At 41.7% G+C, this 25,528-nt stretch overlaps 1 protein-coding gene across 1 annotated transcript in view; it reads right to left on the bottom strand.

The window, feature by feature from the left end:
- The window catches only part of LOC133418595 (exostosin-1), a 380,641-nt gene that overhangs the window by 11,799 nt on the left and 343,314 nt on the right, over window positions 1-25,528 (bottom strand). The window contains exons 9-10 of the mRNA XM_061707365.1: window positions 17,719-17,808; window positions 2,115-2,275 (exon numbers count right to left, since the gene is read on the bottom strand). Coding sequence (XP_061563349.1) covers window positions 2,115-2,275; window positions 17,719-17,808 — 251 coding nt within the window. The remainder of the gene's footprint in view (window positions 1-2,114; window positions 2,276-17,718; window positions 17,809-25,528) is intronic.

Genomic DNA, 25,528 nt, shown 5'->3' with positions numbered 1-25,528 from the left:
TCAGTTTACTGAATGGGTATGCCATGCACTGGGCCACAGATATGTGGGAGTGCAATCCCTCCATCTGCTCTTCCTTGGACCTCTTTATAAAGGAGATGTGTTTGGCTGCCCTGCTTGGGGGTGAGAAGCACCCAGTCAACCACTGTCCCTTCGACCCTCCAGGTCAGTAGCTGACCTTGCTGTTGACTTCTTAACCCTGGCTGCAGAAAGCACATTTGTACAGGCCTCAAAGACTCTCTCCATGACAAACATGCTGTCTGTGATGAGTGTAACTCCCTGCCTGATCTCATCCAGGCCACCAGGCTAGACAGCAATCTCAGGGAGTGATGCTGCTCACTCTGCACCACCATCATCCTGGTCACCCGCTCCTCTTCTTGTGCTCTCAATGGAACCAGCACTCACTACACCGGCCGTACATCCGTTTGTAGTACCTGCTGTGGAACCGATGTAGCTGGGATGCACCTGACTCACACCCTATAATACTCAGCAAAGACTATGACAAAACTTGGCAAGTGTGATAATTCCCTGCCAAACTTTCCCCTTCGGCCAAAAGATAACCCATTCAAAGTTAGAGGAGCTCGAATGGGTCAAACATTAAATTCTCTGACCCACTCTCACCACTGCACTTAGTTGAAAAAAGTGTTGTTATGCGGTCAGACTGTCACTCTGAACCCATTGAACCCTGGAGCTTCTCCGTCAGGATTTCTGGTGGCCTATCTGTGCAGATACGCAGCAATTTGTTGTAGCTTTTCCCGTCTGAGCCAGGGGAAGAGGTTTCCATCAACCTCCTGCTGGGCCTCCATTTGCTCTTAGAGTCCTCTCTTTCTTGGTCCCATATAGCAATAGCCTGGTTTACCTCCTTCTTAAGGTAACAATTCTCACTGTAGTAGATCGGTTTTCCATGGCTGCTCACCACACCCCTTACCCAAATTGGCCACAGCTTTTGAAATGGCTGACCTATTGGTCAAACATGTTTTTGTTCTTCATGGAATTTAAACAGACATTGTTTCTGATTTTGGTCCCCACTTCTCATCACAGGTAAGGAAAGCATTCTGTTAGGGTATCATCCTCAGTCCAATGGCCAATCAGAACCTGGAGGCAGCCCTGAGGTGCATCTGTGCCCGTCCTCCTACATCCTGGTCTCAGCAGCTACCATGGATTGAATATGCCAACAACTCTTCCTCAGCTACAGATATGTTGCTTTTCCAGTGCATGTTTGTGTTACAGCCTCCACTCTTTCCTGCATTGGAGGTGGAGGTGGCTGTCCTTTCTGTCCAGGAGCACATCAGACGTTGCCGGAGAGTGTGGGAAGAAGCTCAGGACGCCTTGCTCAGGAGAAATCTTGCTCAAAATCAACGGATGGCAGACACCATGCTCCAACTCCCTCTTACCTCCCAGGTCAAAGGGTATGGCTGTTTTCAAAGGACTTACACTTCCAGATGGACTCCCGCAAACTGGCTTCACATTAAACTGGACCATACAAGATCATTAACCCCACTGCTGTTCGCCTCAAACTGCCAGATTCTCCGAAGCTTCATCCCACGTTTCATGTCTCTCTGCTCAAACCTATCTCTTCATGTGCTCTTAGCCCTCCATTTTTACAATGGAAACTCCATTATCTACACCTGGAATGTCAGACTCCAATCTTCAAGGGCTGCTGTTCTGCATGGTTTAGACTTTTCTCTGGTTCAAAACACATGATACAAATGACTGTCATTAACAGACTTGTGTATCACTTGATGACAAGTGATGATCTGTTAATTAGAATCAGGTGTGTTGAAGGGGCAAGATTTCTAAAGCATACAGCACAGCCACCCATAGGGCTGGAGTCTGACACCTGTGAGCTACACCCACGTATTCCTATCAGGAGTCACAGGGATTTGCTGGAGCCTAGCCCCACTCTCTTTAGTGGAAAAAAACAGGTATACCCCCTGGGCAGGGTATTAGTGATAATTAAAATGTTTGATGCATTAAATGAAATCATATTCAGGTGCCTAAACCAGTAAATCTGAACATAGTGTTTTGGTTATTCAGTGGCAACATATAAAGGCCTTTTTAAATGTAACTTGTAGATGCAAGAAATTAGAAACAGCAGTGGTCATGCAGGTTAATACCTGTGGTAGAAAGCTGCTCCTGTGAGGACCATGGAGTAATCATTAGTCCATTTGGAGGTGTAGCCCCAGCGTGATTTGGAGCTATCCCAGTAGTGGCTCCTTGCTGGATAACCAACAATACGTTCTGGAAAACTTTGCCATACAGTGAAGGCAAAATCCACCTACCGGGAAGCACAAGGGAAAAATGGCTTAGAAGTAAGAAAAGGGATGTCATGATTGTAGTTTTCTTTGCTTCTTTTAATTCTCTTTTTTCTTTTTCTTTTTCTTTAATGGCCTGTCCTGTTATGGCAATTTATGCTGATTTTCTTTCTTAGATTATACCCAACTACATCCATTAGCTATGACACATGAGTACTTTAACACAGTAATGTGTTTGCAGTGTTCTTGCATGTTCAATGTGTAAGTGCATGTTTAAAACTGCTGTGTGCTTTGATTAGAAATGACGAAAGCAAACTCTTTTTTTGTGTGCTTCACCTTAGGTACTGCTAAAATGTGACTATTCATTGTTTGTAAATTCCAAACAAAAAACAAGCCTGTCTTTCCTTTCCATGTGTCTATTCTCTCCTCCTTTTTGTGAGACTAAGGCTGCACTGCTTTTAGCATCAAAGATGGATCACCATCCTTTTAACTGAAAATGTGGTGTCCCACAGCTATGTCAAAAAGATACCTTGAGTGTCCAGTATTCCTCACCTTATTTTCTGACCACTGTGACAGCCGGGTAATTGCAGTTGGCTGTGTGCTAAGAGTTGTCAGTGTGTATGGACTTACACAGTGAAAATAGTGAGTGTAAGGGCTCAATTTGAAACAAAGCCATTAACTAAATAAACACTGAAAGACAGCAGAGGCTGCAGGCTGTTTACTATACTAGCTTTGTTTAAAGCCTCCTTTCTTTGTTTACTTCATAACTTTAAGCTTGTTAAGTCTGCTGATGATGCTCAAGTAAATTTTACCTCACAGGTTATACAAATTGTGTACTGACAATGAAAAACACCATGGCATGCAACATCTTCCCAGCAGTTTTTTTTCCAACATGATTTCTAGAATTGGGTGGTCAAAGTTTATATTTCTGGCACATGTTTAATTTAAACTTATTGGCCCTTTAATTTTTTGTGTTTTCAACTACAGAAACATATTAACCTGTAGCTTAAACTGTTGCAGTTGGTAAAGATTATTGCTGTAATTCTCCCACTGAGCGTTTGGCCATGAACATAAATTTAAAAAATCTAAATCCTACTGCTGTGTCTGAAGCCTAGAACACATTCATGTCTGTTTGCATAAACTTTTCGATGATTACTTGTTTTCATTTTGTCTGAAGCTCCCGACTGAAGAACTGAATTGCTAGTATGTTCGTGCATGATTCAATATTACTTTCATTCTGTGGAACAAGGCTTTTGCCTCCTCAGAAGCCATATATCTTTGAAGCAGTTAACAAATTGGACCATGCCTCCTGCTCCACATCCCTCTCAGACTGCACACTTCCCCTGTAAAGAGGAAATTTCGTGTGGAATTGTCTGGAGCATCTGGTGTCCTTGAAGAAGCCTGAGCTACCTGACTAAGACCCTCTTTTGAATTCAAACACACCACTGAGACGCGTAGGCAGGCACACCAGAGAATAAGGGGATCAGCACATAATGAAATGCTTGGTTACACACACACACAGAGACCCACACATCACCTCGGGAACTGGGACAGAAAATTAATTACCAGAATAGTATAGCTGGAGAGATGATGTTAGGGCGGGGAGCAATGAATGTGGATGTTCTGTAGTGATACCTTGCAGCTTCTGTCATGAATTGTGTGAGCAATTACTTTAAAACAGCAGCACTAAGCTGAGAGAAAGGTTGCAGCTGCCATTCCCTGTGCCACCTCTGATCAAGTGACATGTTCCCGGCGTGTGCCTACAGTGTGTGTGAGTGTGTAGTTGATTTGGTATGTGTGAGGTATCTTAAGTACTTATAGGATTAATAAGGATCTTGCAAATGTAATTTTGCATTTAGTGGGCACATAGCTCCTCTGCAATTATAATCTGTCTGTCTCAATTAGGGTTTAAAATGATATTTTGAGGTGGAAAGTTAAACAGATTTTGAGTGTAAGGGCATTAATGTGAGTGTATCTGTCCCTTTTGAAGACAAAAATCACCTCCCTATAAAAAAAAAAATTAATTTAGGGATGAACACCTGATAACAGCTGCATCTATGTTTCAGATCAGTGTCCACTAATATAAATGTTGAGATCAAGATGACATCACATGCAGGGATGGAGATATGACTATACGCACGCACGCACGCACGCACGCACGCACGCACGCACGCACGCACGCACGCACGCACGCACGCACGCACGCACGCACGCACGCACGCACGCACGCACGCACGTGTTATACATACTGATAGATTCCACAAGGCCAAAATTGATCTGTGGATCAGAGGGTCAATCCAGCAATAGATATGCTACAAATCTCTCCTGACATTAGGGTCTAATATGTCCAATGTCATAAGATGAAAAGAGCTACAACAAATTTTAGAGCCCTTGTACTCCCTCAGTATTCAGTGTTTTCCAGTGTGGTTTGATGATACGGTAATGGTATAATGATAAAATAAATTAAAATGTTCCTTAAAGTGACCCAGTTTTTATGTGTTTTGCCTTTGATATCTTAGTTTGATCTCAGATATCCTGCTGGAGTTAAAAGTTAAAAGTATCTACCACAGATTTTTGTTCTGTAAATTATAGCATCTTTCCATAAATAAAGGTTTTTCTTAATATCTTCATTGACTTTTTAAAGCTCCAGATGCATGCGCAGTACTACACCCCATCCATCATTTTACACTAGAATTTTTTTTTTCTCTCTTTAAGTAGTTGTTCATTATTTAGTGGGCTTAGATTTTGAGGATCATTCACATTAACTGTATACTGTATCAGCTTTTAAAATATATTCCCCCATGGATATACTTTGGTTGCTTTGACGTGAGGTTGTATGTGGGACTTGGCAGTAACATCATTAATGAGCAATGTTATATGCAAGAATATAGCTTTTACTGTGTATTTGGCAATTGCAACTGTTTTACCCCTATTTCCTTTAAAAAAATACAAATAAAAAAATATTTTTTGCTGAAATGTCATTTCACTGAAAATATCACAGACCCTTTTGAATTCTGTTATGCAGTTTGTAGCAAATAAATGATGTGACGTGTGTGATATTAGTGGCTTACCCGACAGTAAGGACTGTTTCTGCACACATTGGGGAATATTTTCTCCTGATGTACCACTCACTTCTAAGGTGCCTCAAGGCTCCTTGTTGGGTCTACTGTTATTTTGTCTGGATAAATTGCATTTTGCCTCTATTTTCAGGAAATCAAATTTTCCATTGCTTTACTTATTTAGGAGTTTTTCTTTTATAATTATATCTCTTCTGAAGTTTCTGGAAAACGAGATGAAAAACATAGAGAGCATAACACAGAGTATAAACCCTCATTTGTTACCTAAACAACCTGTGAGCCAAAACTCCTTTGAGTTAGAGCAGAATGTGTTTGTAGAAAAACGGCAATTAATGTTAGCCCTGGGGAAAAAGACCTAGCAAATAAATTGTAAGCCTTTTTTAAGCCTCAGACACTTCTCACAAATGTAATCCCCCTTAATTGATGGTGTGAATCAGGTCCTTATAGACAAACAGAGGTAATTGAAACTTTGGATGTGTACAAAAGTGTACCAAAAGAACAATTCAAACAGGCATCTCTGTACAGTAACTGCCATCATTGTATGTCTCTATACAGTAATTACAACTACTGATACTGCGCAAACTTCATTTTGTTTAAGCCCACACAATTATTCTGTCTGAAAAAGTGATTTTCAACTTAGAATGATTCCCAAAGGTGAGGCCTTATCTACCCCTCAAAGACCTAGAAAATGTATGTATGCTTTCATTTAAACTATAATGCACCAAACCCTGGTTTAGATTAGTTTTCTCTGCAGCATCTGCAAACATTTCAGCATCTTTTTTTTAACTGACATAAAATGTGTTATCACATAATGATATTTTTTAGCATCCATCTACTTGATCTATATCCCAATTCCAATCTAAGTTTCAAACAGATTAGTACCATCTTGTATATCGAATTTTCTTCATATTCACACTCCTCTAATGGCCCTGTGATCAACCAGACAGTTGGTCTTAGATGTTACAGCATCCTCACTAAAATGTCAATTTTATCAGGCTTTGGAGTCTCTCTGAATCAGTGAACAGTTCACCTCTCCAAAGATGCACTTTTACACTGCAGACATAATCAATTGGCTGTTCAGAGATCACTGAATTGTATCTTTGGCTTTTGGATCAGGCAGAGTACAACTCCAAGTTAAACCAAGTGTATTTAGATAAACTGTTTTTGAATTTTTATGAACATAATTCCTATCTTTTTTATAAGCCGACTGTAAAAGACTTTACGTTTGAGGTTTTTTACCTTGGCAGTAATAAGAGAAAACATGAGTAATATGTATTTGGCTTGTAACGTAAGGCTCAACCAAAATAACACATGTAACTTTAATTTTTGTAGAAATGTGTTTTAACTCTGAATGTCAGGTTTCACACACGTTTCAGTTACTTACAAAGGCTTGACAACAGTGTTGCCAATGCTTGTGGATCCAACTCAGTCTTTGTCTCTATTCCTTTTCAACCAGTGCAGAGCTGTCTTTCTTCATTCTTAAACTTAACAAATCATGTGCTTTATAGTGATTGATTTACCACCACAGGGGGATGAATGTTATATTGACATGGTCTGAGCAAATGGACACACCTCCAGCTCAAACAAATACGATTTTCTTTGATAGGAACTTCCACACTGTCACTCATATGTAACATGCAGCAGCTGAAGGCCTCGAATGTTTACCACAGATGCAACGCCAGTTCGAAATCAATCAAGCTGTAAGTAGCACATTTTGTAACATAAGAAACTGAAGTAGTGTTATTCATCATTGGTTGGTTATAAGAGATTTATGATTGACTTAAATGAATTGCTTTGTAACATGCACATTCACAGCAACAAGAAGAGCAACAATATTGTGATTGAGATTCTGTATCTCCCATAGTGAAAAGGTCTTTCTTTAGACAAGTGTAATGCAACTGCATGGATGACCAGCCAAAAAGAGTTAAAAGCTTTGTCAGGCTTTCCTCTAATCTCTCTTCATGGAATAATCATATACTTAATGAGCTGAAACAATGTAATTATGAATCTGGCATAGCCAATTTCCATCTGAATTACTGTAATATGAATAGTCCTGCTGTAATAAAATCAAATTTGAAAGTTTAATGTTCTGTCTTACTCATTTTCAGTTTGCTTGACATATTTCTCTCTTCTCAGTAAATCCTCTCATTGTATTAAAAGGGCAATTAGAGGGATGGGTTAGTTAGCATGGTAAAGATTCACTCCACCTCCTCTTTATGAGTTTTTTCTTTGACATTTTCTTTCTTCCTTGCGTTTCATAAAACAATGTTTATGCCCCTAAAAGCTTGGTATAGAAACTTGCTCATATTGCTGTGCTACAAATTGTGGTACCATAAACTGTGATTGTGATCATGTTGGCAAAGATGGGGTGAAAATTGACTCGCTCTGATCAATAAAACATCTCAGAGTTTAAAGATATATTCGATTTCTGGAGTCCCACAATCCACTATAGATCACATCTTTCACTTGCTGAAAGTCTGTGGAGACACAAGGCCGCTGCTTGTAATGGAGGTCTATCAGCATCACACATGGACTCCTGATAATGTTGCTGCTTTCAAGCATAACTGTGGAACTTGGTTACAAAATTTGAACATAAGTAATGGGTTGTCTTTGTATTAGGCTGTTTTTTTTTTAATTTGGCTGCTCCTTTTTCCCTTCTGTCTGTGATATGGCAAACGTGAAAAGTTATTTGAACACAGCAACTGTGTGCCTTCATGGTTTCTGCTTTGTGAGCTTGGATCTGTTGTTAGTTTTTTTACTTTGTTGATTTGTTTATTTTTTTTGCACAAATTTTCACCTCATTCTATGTATCTACAACCCAGCTGAGCTACAAATCAATGTAAAAATTAACAATCTAGGTGGTCACTTTGACTCATTGAAATAAAACCACTGAATTTTACCACTGAAATTAATTAAAAGTAATCTGCTGAATTCAGTGAAACAAAAAAAATCTAAGACAAATAAAAAAAAAAAGTCAAGCTCTGACATGAGTGTCATATCTGCTACCTTTATTTTCTAGGACTTTTCACTAGGTTGATAATTCAAGAGCAAAAATCCAAAACCTAACAGCATATGTTTGTTGTGACCCGGTAATGTAAAGAACCAAACGCAACCACACAGGAGGCAGAGAAGGGGTTAATGTCTTTAAGGCTTTATTTGCCAAAGTGTGAGAATACTGAAGGGCAGCCACAACGAGGGCTGGTATCCGAACTGGATGAAAAAACAAAAGCTCCAACAGGAAACAGCACGGCAGGTCCGGGTCACAAGAAGTTATGGGAAGATCTGGCGAAGAGTAGACTGCTGAACCGGCTCTTATAGGCAGTGGTGATGATGGGAGGATTGGCTGCAGCTGTGCCGTGCTGTCCTGTGAGCTCGTTAATGACGGGGACGTAGATTGGGTCAAGCTTGTGCAGAGGTGTTCCTGCTAGAGGCAGATCTCTCAGCAGTGGGAGAGGGGTGACTGGGAGATGGTGCAGGCAGAGAAGCAGGAGCCGTAATAGGACCCCCCCCCCCCCCTCCGACGGGAGCCACCTGGCGACCTGCCCGGCACGTCGGGATGGGCCTGATAGAAGTCTCGCAGGAGCCCTGGATCCATGATGAGGGCCCGGGAAACCCAGCTGCGCTCCTCGGGTCCGTACCCCTTCCAAGTGGACCAAGTACTGGTAGCCACGTCCCCGACGCCGCAGCAGCCGCCAAACTGACCATTGTGGATGCCCGTCGACCATCTGTGGTGGGGGAGGAGCAGGGAGAGGTGGTCTCAGAGGAGACACATATGGAAGACTGGGTGAATCCGCTGCATAGAGGAGGGTAGATGGAGGCGCACAGCAGCTGGGTTGATGATGTCCACAATAGGGTAGGGAGACACAAACTATCGGACATCAGCTGTCATTGTTGGCCATCAGAAACGCAGACGAAGGGACAGTAGAGTCCAGTGAATTCCCGGGTGGCATGCTACACAGCTGGCATGACCCCACTGGAGCACCTGGGTCCGCACTGTATCAGGTACATAGAGGCGATTTGGTTGAGTGCGTTGGGCCCTCCGGACCCCTGCCTCGATGTTGTGGGTTATCATGCCAATCACCTGGGAGGTGGGGAGGACGGTGTCCGGGTTCTCCAGGGCCTCCCCAGCCGAATGGATCCGCGACACGGCGTCAGCTTTGGTGTTCCTGGAACCTGGCCGGTAAGTCAGGGTAAAGTCGAACCGGCCCAGGAACAATGCCCAGCGCGCCTGCCGGGAGTTCAATTGGCTGGCCGCCCTGATGTAGGTGAGGTTTTTGTGATCTGACTAGACAGTTGTGGGATGGTTGGCCCCCTCCAGCCAGTGACGTCACTCTTGGAAAGCCTCCACGACCGCCAGCAGCTCCCTGTTCCCAATGTCATAGTTCTCCTCTGCCGGGGTGAAACGAAGTGAGAGAAAGGCGCAGGGGTGTAGCTTGTCATCAGAGGCCGACTACTAGGAAAGGACCGCCCCCAGAACTGTGTCGGAAGCATCCACCTCCACCACAAAGGCCCTGGATGTATCAGGGTGGAGCAGGACGGGGGCAGAGGTGAAGCGCCTCTTGAGGTCCTCAAAGGCAGTGCTGGCTGCGGGAGTCCACAGGAATGGGCGCAGGGATGAGGTGAGAGCAGTGAGGGGGGCGGCCACCCGGCTGAAATTCTTGATGAAGCGCCGGTAGAAGTTGGCAAAGCCGAGAAAAAACTCTGCAACTGCTTCCGGTTGGCAGGTTGGGGCCACTCCACGCCTGAATCTTCCCGGGATCAGGCCGCATCTGTCCAACCTCCACAATGAATCCCAGAAACTCCACAGAGTGGGCATGGAAGGTGCACTTCTCTGCCTTAATGAAGAGACGGTTCTCCAGGAGCCGCTGGATGACCTGATGAACGTGCTGGACGTGCTCCTCGGGACTCCTGGAGAAAATCAAGATGTCGTCCAGGTCCACCACGAAGAGGTCCAGCATGTCCCTGAGTACATCGTTCATCATGGCCTGGAACGCAGCAGGGGCGTTGTTGATGGCAAAGGGCATGACGAGATACTCGTAGTGGCCTCTGGGAATCTTGAAGGCAGTCTTCCACTCATCCCCCTTCCGTATCCGAAAAAGATGGTAGACGTTCCGAAGATCCAACTTCGTGAATATGGTGGCCCCCTGGAGGGGCTCGAAGTTGGAGCTGAGGAGGGGAAGAGGGTACTTGTTCTTCACCGTGATGTTGTTGAGCCCCCGGAAATCGATGCAGAGCCGAAGATCTCCCCCCTTCTTCTTATAAAAAGAAGAACCCCGCTGCCACCGGGGACTGGGAAGGGCGGATAAGACCCTCGGCCAAGCATTTGTTGATTGTACTTGTCCATGGCTGCCTTCTCTGGTAGGGACAGACTATAGAGCCAGCTGGCTGGAAGAGGCGAGCCAGGGAGGAGCTCAATGGCAAGGTCGAATGGCCGATGGGGAGGCAGAGAACGGGCCCGTTCCTTGCTGAATGCCTCACCCAGGTCGTGGTAGGCGGCAGTAAACGTGGACAGGTCCAGTGGAACAGGTGCCGGACTGGAGGGACTCTGGGCGGCACGGAGGCAGCGGGCGTAACAGGAGGTTCTCCAGCTGATGATGCGACCAGTCCTGTAATCCACATGAGGAGCATGCAGCGCCAACAAGGGCCGGCCTAAAATGAGAGTGTCAGGTGACTTCAACAAAAAAAAGCGCATCTTTTCCACATGGTTCCCCAAAAACCTCAGTGTGAGAGGATGCGTACGATGGGTGAGGGGGCCAATGTCATGCCCGTCCAGTGCAAAAGAGGGTATGGGGGCTTTTAGGTTGGACAGAGGAATACGGGCCTGTCTGGCAAACTGGCTGTCAATGAAACTATCATCAGCACCTAAATCAATAAGTGCGTCTACGGTGAGTGTTTCTCCCTGCCATGAGAGGTGGACTGGAAATTTAACAGAACTACAGGGTGTAGGGGAATGAGAGATTCGGCTCACCTGAAATCCCCGGGTCTCCGATGAGCCTAGTCTTTTGCCAGTTTGGGACAGCCATCTCGAGTGTGGCCCTCCTGACCACAGTATAGGCAGAGTCCACGTCTCTTCCGATTCTCCTTCTCAGCAGCAGTCAGATGGGTTCTTCCCACCTCCATAGGCTCCACTCCCATGGGGGTGTTGGATGATGCCACATTGGGAGAACGAGTTGGACCTGAGCACTGACCAGCCTCAGAACGAGGAGAGCGAGACGAGTACTGGGGCTGCAACGCTCTGACGGAAACGTTGGTCAACATCTGTAGCCAGGGTGATAAGGGCCTTTAGGGTGGAAGGCTTGTCGCTCACCAGCTCGTCCTTCATAACTTCCGAGAGCCCACCTCGGAATATGCACCTCGAAATATGCAGCGCAGAACCGAGTCCTCCCACCCGGTGCTGGCAGCGAGAGTCCGAAACTCAATGGCGTAGTTTGAAACAGTGCGGGTTCCCTGCTTAATGTTGAGAAGCTGGGAGCCTGCATCCTGTCCAGCGACCGAGTGGTCAAACACCCGCCTGAACTCCTCCTCAAACACGGCGTAGTTGTGCTTCATGGCTGGGTTGGAGCTCAGGTAGGATTGTATCCATCGAAGGGCATTCCCGGTGGTATGAGTGGTGATGTAGGCCACTTGGGCTGCATTAGAGGAAAACATGCTGGGCTGGACGTCAAACACAAAAGCACACTAGCATAAACTCATGGTACTTAGAGAAACCTCCATCATAGGGCCTTGAGTTCGATAGAGGTGGTTCCCGAGCTGGTATGGCAGCGAGAAGTGGGGCCTGGGGAGGAGTCATGATGACAGGGGCTGGTGCAGCATCAGGTGGAGCAGCAGCGCCCAGCACAGCGAGGTGCAACGACAGGGTGTTCATCTGGGCGGTGAGTGCAGCTTGCTGCTGCAGGAGCTGTTGAAGCTGACCAGACTGATTCTCCTGCTCCTCCCTCAGGGTCTGTACCATGGTTGCTGCGTTGGTGAGCTGCTGGGTGTAATCCGTCAACAGCGCCCCCTGGGTCTGGAGGGCGTGGAGAGTGTGGGTGGAGGATAGCTCTGCTGATTGGCTCTCGTGGTTGCTGGTTCATTCATGGCCAGATCTTCTGTTATGACCCGGTAATGTTAAGAACCAAACGCAACCACACAGTGGGCAGAGAAGGGGTTAATGTCTTTAAGGCTTTGTTTGCCAAAGAGTGAGAAAACTGAAGGGCAGCCACAAGGAGGGCTGGTATCCGAACCGGATGAAAAAAACAACAAAAACTCCAACAGGAAACAGCACAGCAGGTCCGGGTCACAAGAAGTTATGGGAAGATCTGGCGAAGAGTAGACTGCTGAACCGGCTCTTATAGGCAGTGGTGATGATGGGAGGATTGGCTGCAGCTGTGCCGTGCTGTCCTGTGAGCTCGTTAACGACGAGAATGTACATTGGGCCCAACTTGTGCAGAGGTGTTCCTGCTATGGCCCTTTTCGACTAGTACCTACTCTGCGCGCTTCTACTCGCCCCCGTCTTGCGCTTTTCCACTACGGGCCGAGACAGTTAGAGGCTGGCCAAATAGATACTTTTTCTCTACCTATTTTGCCGAGGTTCTGAGCGTGCTGAGTCGGCCCTGTATTTGAAGTCATCACCCTCCACTCCACTGATTGCTCGGGGGGCGGGGCTGTCAGACGTTTGAATCAGGAAGCGGGGAGTCAGCGGGAGAACGACTCGCAGCGATTTTATTATAAAGCGCAAACGTCTGTTTGGTGATCCAACTCTGAGGTGCAGATGTTCATAAACCTGGTGGCTGAGGAGAAAATTAAAAAGGGATGTAGACCGGCGATAAGGAACGACCAGATCCACCAGGAACTCTGTTTTTTTCTCAGCCGCTCGCGGCTCCCAGCTGATTTCTCATCAGCGCCGACGCAAACAAAGGGGTTGCGCAATCGTGTACGTCACAGCAGCTTCACCCCAACCCGCCCACTTCTCACCTCGGTGTCGAAAAACAAACGAGGACAAAGCGGGTGGAGGCGCTACGAGGCGTGACGAGCCGTCCAGAGCCGGGGCGCGCTGAGTAGGTACTAGTCGAAAAAAGGGCCACTAGATGCAGATCTCTCAGCAGTGGGGGAGGGGTGACTGGGAGATGGTGAATGCAGAGAAGCAAGAGCCGTAACAATGTTCACAGGTGAAAGAAGCGTGAGTACATTTGTTCTCTCGACAGGTAATCTGTATGCAGAAACAAAGTCTTAAAGTGAACACATTTGCATTAGAGTATGAATTTTTTGAGTGTGAGGGTTGGGTTTTGAGAAACAGCAGCACAATTAAAACAAGGAAGCCTAATTTATATTATAAAGCATATTCTCTTGATAAAGAACAGTAATAAACCCCTGAACTCCTCACCAGTTTAACACTGTTCTAGACATTTGTTTCTACAACAATAAATGATCATGAAAACCTTCATACAGATCAAAACTGAACATGTAAATATAAAACTCATATACAGATGTGGGCTAAATGTTGACAAAAGGTAAAAACTTTGAATGTTAATTTTTAAATTTCCTGGACTTTTATGAGCTTACTCTTACATGTTGATGTAAGAAAAGGAAGAACACGAATAACCTTTTATTTGCTTGACAGTGTTTTTGGAAATTTAAAGGGTTTCTAATTTGCTCTAAAACAAATATCAGTTAAAAAAACTGCAGAGGTGTGTCTCATATTTGCCAATAAGAAACAAGTGAGATTTAAATCAGAGGTGCTCTGTGTTTTGACCGTGTAATGATCAGACTGTGAGATAATGGGTCTTGTAAAACTGATGACCCTTGAAACAATTTGTTTTTTCCATAAAACCCCTGTGTTCTTCTTTCCATGTTTCCTCCCTTGATTTTACTCGGAGCTGTTTAATACGACTTTCCCTCCATCTAACTTTTATCTATCTTTCCTGTTTTTACCTTGTTTTCTTTTTGTTTCTTTGGCTCGTTCACATTCATCTCCTTTAGTTTGTTCTCTTCTTTATCATGTTCATATCATGTTGATTTTATTCCTCTTGTCTCTCTACTTACTTGTTTCTCTGCTTTTCTTCTTCATTATTTTCTAAATTTCCTCTCACTTTTCCTCTTCATTTACTTTAATCGTTTTTAAAAGCACCATTGTAAAAGCATCAGTTCTAATGGCAAATGTGGGACAGTAAAAGACAAAATGATTAAGATTTATAAAACAGTTTCAGTATTTAGGTAATGTGGTAAATTAGCGCCTAAAAAATATGGACAATTCACTGCTGATTCAATTCACTGAATGCTGAAAAATGACATCTTAAACTGTAGCTTTGCAATGAGGAGACAGGTGTGGTTTCAACACTACCAGGATTAGACCCTCAATTTGTGTAAATGTATTTAGATTACCAGAAGAATTTGTAATCAGAACATGTACATTATTCTTAAATGACCAGATAGAGGAGATGTAAGAAGACCTGGAATCATGTAACAATAAACCTTTTAGTTTTTATTTTTCATTTTATGTACATCAGTTTGTTTTGCTTGAATGGAGTCATCATGACAAGATGGATATAACATTTCCACATGGCAACAATGGAATAGTACTTTGGTAGGTTTACAGTATATTAATGTTTGTATACAGTCCTAAAAAAAATGACACTTAATCTTTGTAGTTTGACATTAAGTCAGTTAAATTCAGATTTCTGATTATTAACAGTTCTGGTTGTTTGCAATGCTAGAAGTCCTCTTGTTTGTGAAAAGGTTATGGACACACTTACACATCATTCTCCCCTGATGTCTGTAATCAGAATTGTTGCTTAATTCCCACACCACTGTGGAACATTTTTATTTTGCTAGACCTCACAGTCATTTTCTTTAGTTTGATCTCGTCCAATTAAGTTGGAGTTGTTCTTTAAAGGCAAATCACATTTTTCACCTTTAGCATAGTGGTCACTGCACCTTTTGGGAGTGAGGCAATTCATTTATAATGAATGGTATTCATGGCTTTGCGTGAACTGACTGCCTTATTTCAGCAAGGATCAATAGATATCAGCACCTTCTGCCACTGGATGACATGAAACCATAGAGATTGGAGATTTGCAGAAAAGGTCGACAATGTGCACAAGTTGCAGAAAGGAGCACAAAATTAGCTTTTTCTTTTTTATTCAACATGAGTAATTGCATGTCCATGCTTTAACTGCAGGAAAATGATTACCTACATTTGGTGCATTCAAAGTTGTAGTAACTGGAGCTTTCAGAGTAACTTAAAGGGGACTTATTATGGCATCTAATACCTATTTTAAACAGGCCTTGAATGTCTTAAAAAAAGCCTTTGATTGTTGTTGCTAAATAAATTGGAAATTCAGCCTCTGAGCCATGTCTTTATCTTCCCGTTCTCTAACCTCATTATCTATGAGGGATTCTGAGTGGGCGGGGCTATGATAATGAGGCTCTGTGCTGATTGGCTGCCTGACGCGATGACGCAAAATGACGCGATACACCGCTACGAAAAAATGGCGGAAGCTCCGGGCGGCGGAGTTAGTTGTGGGCGTGGTTTCTCGTATCGCTCCCGTCATTATGTAACGACGGGAGCAGAATCTGAAACGGCTCGTAGAAGCCACGACACTAGATGGCTCATCCGGGCGGCTGTACAGACACTGCAGAATTTGGTTGCTTTCCTCCTTCTCTGAGTTGGCAGGCTGAGGGGAGACCACTTTATATATGTTAAAGCAAGAAAAAACCTGTTTTTCATAATAGGTCCCCTTTAAATGGCTTTCCGAAAAATGCTTCTAGTCCATATATTTTGAAATGTTTTTTTTTTGGTTGCATTATTATTATTTTTTGTTTGTTTGTTTTTTTTGTTTGTTTGGTTGCATTGCCAGTTTGCATGTGTTTACTAATGGTGCAGTCTGATCATGTAAAGGCAGTGAAAACTGTAAAAAGAAAAATGTATGTGTACATCTTCATCACCATGTAGCCAAATCATCAAAGTTATATTAGAATGAACCAAGAACAGTGTCAGTGAAGCTGCAGAAGTTATTTATTAGTATTTATCTCGGAATCATTTTCATTCCTCCGTAAAACTCAAAAGACGGACCCCTGTCACAACTGTCAGTGCTTTTATTTTATAGTTATTAGGAATCACAGATTTTTTCTTTATGGACAAAAATAGTATTATTATTATTTTATTGTTTAATTTTGTTTGATTTGATCCCCATCTTAAAAAAGTAATTTAATCTTCAATTAGCACAAACCATTCAGATTAGTAAAACCCCACCTCCAAACGTATGGAGGACCAAAACTGACATTATTAAAAATAAATGCAGAAATATATATACCGTATATATTTTTTCCCTTTACATTTTCCTTATACATGCATTTGTTGTTTTTACATTTCCTTGTGTCGTCTATTTACTTTACCTTACGCATTTCTACCTCATTATGCAAATGACGAGGGCTGCCCTTCTTGGTCCAGCTGCTCTACTATTGGTCAATAAACAGGAAGAAGCGGGATCGGGCCAAAATTAAGACTATTGTGCAACCGGCGGTGACACACTGGGATAAACATACATAGTCCTCGCATTCGTTGAAGTGTATGTATAATGCTGCTCTCGTGCCAAAATATATATATTTCTTGAAGAAAATGCAGAAATGTGCAGAGGCATTATATCTAAGCACATTGAGGTGGCGTGCAGGGGCTTTTTACAACAGTAACTTCACTGTATGCATTGACTCCTTGTAATTAAAGATGGTTGCAGGAAAAACCCCAGGGTCAACTTCAGACTAGGTCGCCCATTTGAGGGTACCTGATGATTTGAGACCCAAAACCAACTTTCAAATTTTGATTTGACCTTTCTGTAAGTGTTTTTGAGCCCATTACAGAATCATACCGGTTTTTAATGCAGTGCTGTCTCAGGATCTGAAGTATCATATGATATTAATTTTTGACCTATTCCCCTCCACACAGCAATTTCTCCAGATTCACAGGATCTTTTGATGAGATTGTGAGAAATTTAAATCTTTGCAAACGAATGCTGAAGAACATCAATTTGAATTCTTCACATTTGGTAGACACATTTTTTCACAGATTGGTAAACCTCTGCCCATATTTACTTATAAGTGACTCTGCTTCTCTAAAATGTACTCTTTATACCCAGTTTTTTACCCTGCTCCTACTTTTCTGATGAGCTCATACTTTTCATGAAATGGTAAAATGGACAGAATGTCCTTTCAACATTTTGTATGTTCCTGTGTTTCTATTTTGAAAAAAATATGGATTCATAAGATTTGTGAATCATTTCATTCATTTTTTATTTGACACAGTGCCCTGAATATATTTTTGGAATTGGGTTTTGAGCCAAGAGTGTGATTGTCTCACCTCATTTTGTTAATCTAGCATCAGTACTTCAGATTCCTGTTTGAAATGAGCAGCTCACCTCATTAGTTGACAGAACGGAGTCTTCATCCAGACTGAGAACAGCATCAGTGGTGATAATGTCATGAGGGAAAAAACGACTGCTCATCGTCTGCAGAGAAAGAGAGATGCAGGAGTTCATTAATATAGATAACGTATCACTAGTGTTGTATTGTCAGCTAGAGAAACTGTGAAGAAAACTACAAATTAATCAAACTCTGCTGAAGCAGAACTATTATTAAGGTCATAGATATTTATTTTTTTTTGCTTTTACTTCAGTAAGCATTTGAAGGCATACAACTGGGAGAAGGGGGTACAAAAATTCCAAACAAAATAATAATATTGGTTTCAATCCCAGCTGTGTGTCTGTCGATAAATTAGCTCTCTTAATGGGTTTTGTGAGTCTTTATCAAGTCAGCCCCAAACAGAAAATGTAGTAGACCTTGATTGATTTGTCTAAAGTTGGCTGCTGCTGATGTTATTGAATTGTAATTAATGTTTGAATTATTCAACTGTTTCTGTAGAGAACAAATCAGGGCACAAAACCTGGATGCACAGAAGAATACAAGTTCTGCTTAAGGTTCAAATAACCTATTCACTGAAACAGTACCAGTCACACATTAGGAAACACCTTCCCATTCACTTTGAATGATAATGTCATGCTAATCTTGATATTTAAATGTCAACACTTTACTGATGAAGGTACCACTTTTGCTATGTTTATACCACAATGCAAATATTGCTTTAGTGCTACACTAGTAAATGAAATGCATTAAATAGCTACATTCTTCCAAAATGCAGATGCAGCTCTGACGTTTTCTGCTGAATGGGCAGCAGACTACCAAGATGGCAAATTGGAATAAACATTATTAAGGGATCCACTCTGCATTTTGAATACTTTTTCCAGTATGTCCCTCGCTGCCCAGAGTGGCCAAGTTGCCAATACCTCATTACTAGCACTGTGGAAAAAAATAGACTCTTTAAAAGCCTTTCTTCTAGGTGTGTGAAACCTTATACCTCTTATTCTTTAAAAAAATGACTTGGCAAAAGTTAGAATTAACTCTGAAACTGAGTCACATTTCTACTGAGTGGTACAGCTCAGTTTGAGTCAGTAAACATGGCATGGTATAGTATTGAATAGTAACCCCAGTCTAGCTTGAATTTCCCACTATCAGGTGTGTTGGTCAGGTGAATGTAGCTAACTCTGCTACACAACAGCGTGACAACATACCCATGCAACATACTGTTTTTAACAACACCTTAGGCATACTGTACTACTGATTTTGGTGCCCCTTTGGAAGGTTGTCAAAAACCAGTAGAGGTCACAACCTTTGATGATGGAAACATAAATAATTGCGTATCATACCATACTGACCTGTACTGTACTGCTTGATTGAAATGGTCTATTCGTGTTAATAGTAAGAATTTGATTATTCAGTGTTGGGCCACAGTCCTATGTGAACATGGGAAGCCTTAATTTGAACTTTAAGGCCCAGCTCTGAGGCCTCACTCTAAAACCAGCCTTGAATTCTTACAGCCGACTGCATGGTTTGAAACAAAAGAACCTCCATAATAACTCAAAGCCCCGGCAGCTTTGCATTTACGCCCCTTCGGTGATAAGGAATAGCACCTTCAGTGGGCATAGACCCCAAAACGCAGGAGGGGCCGTTGTCGATTTATGGCAGCCCGGGCTCGGCTATAAAGAGCAGGCTCCCCCCTTTCTTGCTCTCTTTCCTCCTCTCTTGCTCCCAAGATCTCTTCTACCTTGGACCTGTCCACGGTCAGATGGAGTTCTCTGTGAGATATGAAGAAGCTACAGCTCCTATTTTAGCATGAAGAGCTACTAGCTATGGGCCGTCCTTCTCCATTATAGTGCCTGAATAAGCGTCTGGTTGCCATGAAATGGCAACCTTAGTCTGCAGCGCTGCACCGGGTGACCCGCGAACGTTCAAAGCCCCAGATGAGCCAAACGAGGGACCTTTACATGCCCCGACGTGAACGCCTTCGGACAGACCTGGAGCTGAAGGAGGTTCAGCTGCTGTACCCATGCATTCCCCTCATCCACACTGAGAAGAGGACAGCAGGAGAGAGAGAGACGCTCTTTACCAGGGTCACCTGCAGCGCGTAACCATCCAGCTCTTCAACAAGGAACACTGACCGGCCAGACCAAACCACATTCTTCTTCAACTACAAAGATCCACCGGATGAGACGAAATCTCGTCCACCATTTTGAATCACAGTCACTCAGTCACCACGTGACTTTGTCAGCCATCCATCTTTCTTTTCACGTGTATGAACACACACACACGTGTATAATCTGAAGTTTGTGTTAATGTTTAGTTAGATGTTGTTTATGTATAGTTTAGTTTAGGCATCAGAATTTATCCCAAGTGTTTTTTTCTCTATCTCTTAACACTTGTTTAAATAAATTCTGATTCATTTGAATGAGAGAAGTTGTTTGTGTTTATTTTATACATATTTGTCACAGCTGCTGGTTGCAAAGGTCTGTACTCTGACTCCTTCCTTCACTGTTATTCTGTAACGCCTCCCCTGCCAACAGGGTGGCACGTAGGGATTAACAGTTACCTTGAGACTGATTTTGCTGTTCAGTTATTATTTTCCTGATAAGTCAGGTGGTGCCCCGTTTTGATTGATTCATTTTGATCATTCATTTTGATAAGTAATCTTCTTTATTAATTATTAATAATTATTGTGAGACGATTATTAACATCTCTTTAATAACTGAACCAGCGCCCCCTTTGTGCCACAACATCAGATTTAAGTGATTCAAGCCAAGAAAATCTTTTCAATAGAATCAAACATTGAATTTCAAACATTAATCAAATATCTACGCTTCAGCTCTCAAACTGGTGGAGGAAGAAAACAATTCCATGAGCATAACAGTATAGTTGCTTCACTAGCGTGATCAAACATGAAAAGCAGAAACTGGGGCTTAGGAAACATGATCTTTCAAGGCTGATTTTCAAACAGAATTGTGGCAGGCAAGCTGAGTTTATCATTAACATTTCAGTATGAGGCATTATATTGTGAGCAGATTGTATAATCTTTCGTCATTATGTGTTGAACTTCATTATATTACCTCTGTAGCAAAGGGTTACATTGGAAAAATAGACTTCTCCCCCTGTAATGGCCTAAAAACATGGACAAACCCATGATTTATATTCAGTAGTTTCATCTTGGGTCAATTAAGATTTTGTGTCAAGGAAATAAATGACCACGTTAACTCATTTCACAACAGTAATGTTTCACATTGATCCAAAACCTAAAATAAAGTGGTCTGAATTTATACCCTCAGGAGAGGCATTAAGATGCTTATTTAGCAAAGTAAGACTATAATTATTTAAAGGTAAATGCCTGCTACAATTATATCTTAATGAGATAATGGTTTCTAAGTTGACATTCATCAAGAAATGAAGAGTAACCTAAAATTAATTATAACGCAAGAGTTTGTATATTTTCTATCTTCACTAAATTTTTATTGAGTATGTGAAAAAGTCACAAGACAAAATTTATTTTTTTGGATGGCTTATAGGAAACCCCTATTACAGTTTAACTGGCTAATATACAGCAAATTTCACTAAAAGACTGAATTGCATCCTGGTATGTCAATGGAGAAACACATGCAAACAACCAGAAGCTTGATGCAAACGTTATTGTGAGAGTTTACATTTTCCATTGACTTATCTTTGAATATCCTATCTTTCCACGACTGGTGCAAATGGCAAATATTTTTCTCCAGATTTTGCATGATACTATTTTGTATCATACCCAGCAATTTCATCAATATTACTGCTTTGACAATTCAACCACTTCATGTATGTTACATATTATAACTGCAATCAGCGTCTAGATTTGTATTATACCATACGTTGACTTTTTGTTGGTCTTCACAGTTCAATGTTTACATTGTGTTGCATTTTTATATATGCGTGTAATAAATATGGCATCAGGGTGTTGGTTCTCATGTCCGTTTATAATCTTATACAGTTCCTCCAAAGCCTGGGATTTATCAGCTTGTGGAGGGATGTAAACAACTGAGATGATAACTGAAACTTTAGCCAGGTAGCGGGGTCTTACTTTAATGGTAAGCAGTTCCAGGGCTGAAGTTGTTCAAACACGAACATTTGGGACCACTGCAGATTTAATCGTATTGCATACCCCCTCCTCCCTTTGACTAGCCGTAGTCCCGTCCTGGCAGTAGATAGGAAAAGTGGTCCAGAGTTACGGTGCAGTCAGGAATGCCCGGCTCCAGCCGGGTCTCCGTGAAAGCCAAAACACAGCAGCTCCACGTGTCCTGCTCATAATTAATCCGTGCACACAGATGATCCAGTTTATTATTCAGCTATTGGACGTTGACCAACAGGATGGACTGCAGAGTATGTCTGGTTCTATTTTCTGTTATGTAATAGCCCTCTCATGGACTTGAACATTTTACGTGCTCAGTGAGGCCTGTGGGGCTGAGGTGTGGCTCTTTAGTTCTTTTGTATTTCTTTTGGCGCTGCATGATCCAGCAGTCCTGGGAAGATTGGCAGCTGTTTTCAATGTGTTCCACTTGTCACTGTAAAATGTTGAACTCCAAATGATTTATGTACTATGTACTGTCATGTACTATCATTTAACATGCCTTTCCTAAGTTACACAAACTGAAAGCAATTTCTAACGTTCATATGATGTTTTTTCTATCAGCACATTATAAGCCTGTGGGAATTTTTGTATGTGTGTGTGATCAGCAACTGTGTTCAGCAAATAGAGCTGATTTTTTCTTTAAAAATACTGAAAAAATAACAAAAACACATGGAGAATTGGGTTAACTGAGCAGGCAGGAAGTCCTCATTAGGAGGAATTTGTCACAAAGCATCGGCAGTTACACCATGACGACAGTTTATTAGATACAATTACTAAGGTTTTCTCTTGTTTTTCCTCCAATTTGTTTTACCCTTTAACTTACATATTGGACACTTGCACTTTATTTTAGTATAGGATCTTGTAAAAATATCTGGAGAGCTTTTATATTCTAAGTGCAAAAAGACAGAATTGGGTTGAGGGCATATAAAACGATGAATATATTATGAAATTCCTTGTCAGTGACTACAGATGGAAACCTGTCCACCACTGCATTTCCCCTGGTTCAAATGAGAAATGTTTTAGTTCCCCATGTCCTATGATGGACTACACAATATGAATATTTTATTTCTTAAACACTCATATGGTCTCATATTGGCTAAACTGAATGAAAATGGGAACACTAATGGAATATTACTGTTCAGTGGGCGCCACCACTGACACCAGCTTTTCAACCTCATTTCAGCTGAATCAAAAAAATGTGTATGTCTGTGGCTGTCTCGGTAACCCTACCCTCATCATCCCCTCACTCCCTCCTTGCCTCCTTTGGGCTGGTGTCAATGCTATATTGCCTTTGGGCAGAGATTAGATCCTTCTGCCTCTGACGGTCCAAAGGTCTGAACCTCATCTTTATCACTTTCTTTCCTCTCTTTATATTTTCCATTAATTCACCTACTATTTGGAGGTTTTGGTGATATATGTTCTGCTTTCTTACATCTAGATGTATGTAAATTACATAGAAAAGTTAAAGATAACATAACTATGTGCTGTACCGTCATAAGCTTTGAACAGCCGCTGCTCATCATAAACATTGTAGTTGTCATCAGTGGTGCGAGAAATGGTGTCCAGGCATTCATAAAATAAAATATATATCCGTGTTTTTGAATGCTTTATAAAGAATGTTTAAAGCAACAAGAACATTTATTTTCACTTTTCTGATACTAATATGCACAATTATGAATAAATTCAAGGTCTTTCTGACTTTAAACTGAAAAAAGAGGAAACATGCATAATATTTTTTAATCTTTTTACACTGTCTGTAAATGATATAGTTGTGGTGGACACAATTACGGACCTCGCACCAATCAGGACTGTTGGGAACGGGGCGTGGTCATATATATATATATATATATATATATATATATATATATATATATATATATATATATATATATATATATATATATATATATATATTTTTTTTTTTTTTTTTTTAATTCATTACATTATTGTGGCAGATCAAAATATTGATATATATTTAAAAAAGTGGCTTTATAAAGTAATGTATTTATTTTTCTAACAGACTTGAGCAGATGCAGTCCTAGCCGTTTACATCCACTTGACAAGAACATTCGCCAGCCTCTCTGTTACAGACGTGCGCATGCACGGTGCTCTCCTCCAGTCTAGTTTGGAAAAGATCGTTGATGTGGCAACATCGTTGCTGCTAACGTTAGCTGTGGTCACAACCAGGTGCTTTGCTTTTATGTGGCTAAACTTGAGCTGCTTCGGTGGTGAGGAAAGTCCTTTCTACAAAGAACGCATGTTACTCTACCCTCCCCATTAACTGGACCTACAACTTTCACATGCTCCTCCTTTCTCACTTCTCTTCTCCGCTACTCACCGTTCCTCCCCATGCCTGACCAGCTACAGCGGGAGTCTACCAGCGTAGCTAAACAAGCCCACCGCACAAACACAAATTTCATAATAAAGGCAACTCGCAAACAGAAAAAGTAAAGTTGGAGATTAAAAAATAGATTAAGCGATTAAAAAACATAACGCGCTAAATATGCCTAGGATTAATTTAGCGCAATTAACACGTTTATTTCACATCCCTAATACACACACACGGGCACGCGCACACGCACACGCACACACACACAGCAATATGATTTAATATGACTAATGATAATGATTCAATAATTTCACAAGCTTTAATTATTTGTGTGACTTAATATTTCCAAATAATCCGACACTGCATGAGATAGTATTTGGAGTGGTTTTAATTTTTTTTCCTTTTAAAGTTGACTGTTTTCTCTGGTACTAGACAAGACTTGGACTTAGGAAGTAGATGTAGAGGACACTAATACAGGATTTTCTGTTCTGAAGACAATTTCCTGGGTATTTAGTCCAGTTTAAAATTCTTTGTATTTAAAATTCAAGCAGATGGAGTTTCAACTACGTGTCAGGATGTGTATTTAGTAATGTACTTTAAGGCTAATTTGCAACTAAAAAGGATGAGACCCTCTGACATTCTTGTGCTTCTAGTTAAAGTTTTTCAGATTACAAAGTATTGTCAGGCCAGTGAGACCACAAAATTGATCATGATCAGGTTAGTATCAAGTGTAACAGGAAATGTGCTCCATTCTAAACATTTTATATACATTTCATTCAGTTTCAGCCTCTCTGAGGCTAAAATACTCTTTTACAAATATGCTATTTCACTCAGTATTATCTATTTGACTTTTAATCACCTTTTACTCTTCTTTACTTTTGTTGACCTGAATTTCTGAATTAGGCCTTACACTATATCAGAAAAATAAAAACTCTTCTTGTCACGGTTCTTATCAGGAAATAAAGTTATTTCCCTCACGGTGTGGAAAATGGTTTGGTGTATGGATGCGTATTCTTTATGAATCGATGCTTACGAAGTTTGCCTCCAAAAGGGGTGTATTTTGCAAATTGCTGTGATGAGACTGCTTTCAAAAATCTCCAATGCGATCATAAAATCCATCTAAATGGTCGCAGTCTGGAACCCTGATGTGAACGTGCTGCTGTTCAGTTGATTAGAAATTGATGACAAGCAAAGTAGACTGACGGCAGAGGCAGTGAAAGAAGAGGCTTGTTGATGGAGTGAAAACAGTCACAACCAGCAAATAATTGCAATGCTTCAGCACCATGTTGAGAAAAATGAGAAACTTTGTATGTGTTCATGACTGTCATTATTAGAGTCGGAGCCGACACAGTTCAAC

This window comes from Cololabis saira, chromosome 18 (assembly GCF_033807715.1).
Source record: "Cololabis saira isolate AMF1-May2022 chromosome 18, fColSai1.1, whole genome shotgun sequence".
NCBI classification, from domain to species: Eukaryota; Metazoa; Chordata; class Actinopteri; order Beloniformes; family Belonidae; genus Cololabis; species Cololabis saira.
This window is presented reverse-complemented; position numbering and strand designations above follow the sequence as displayed.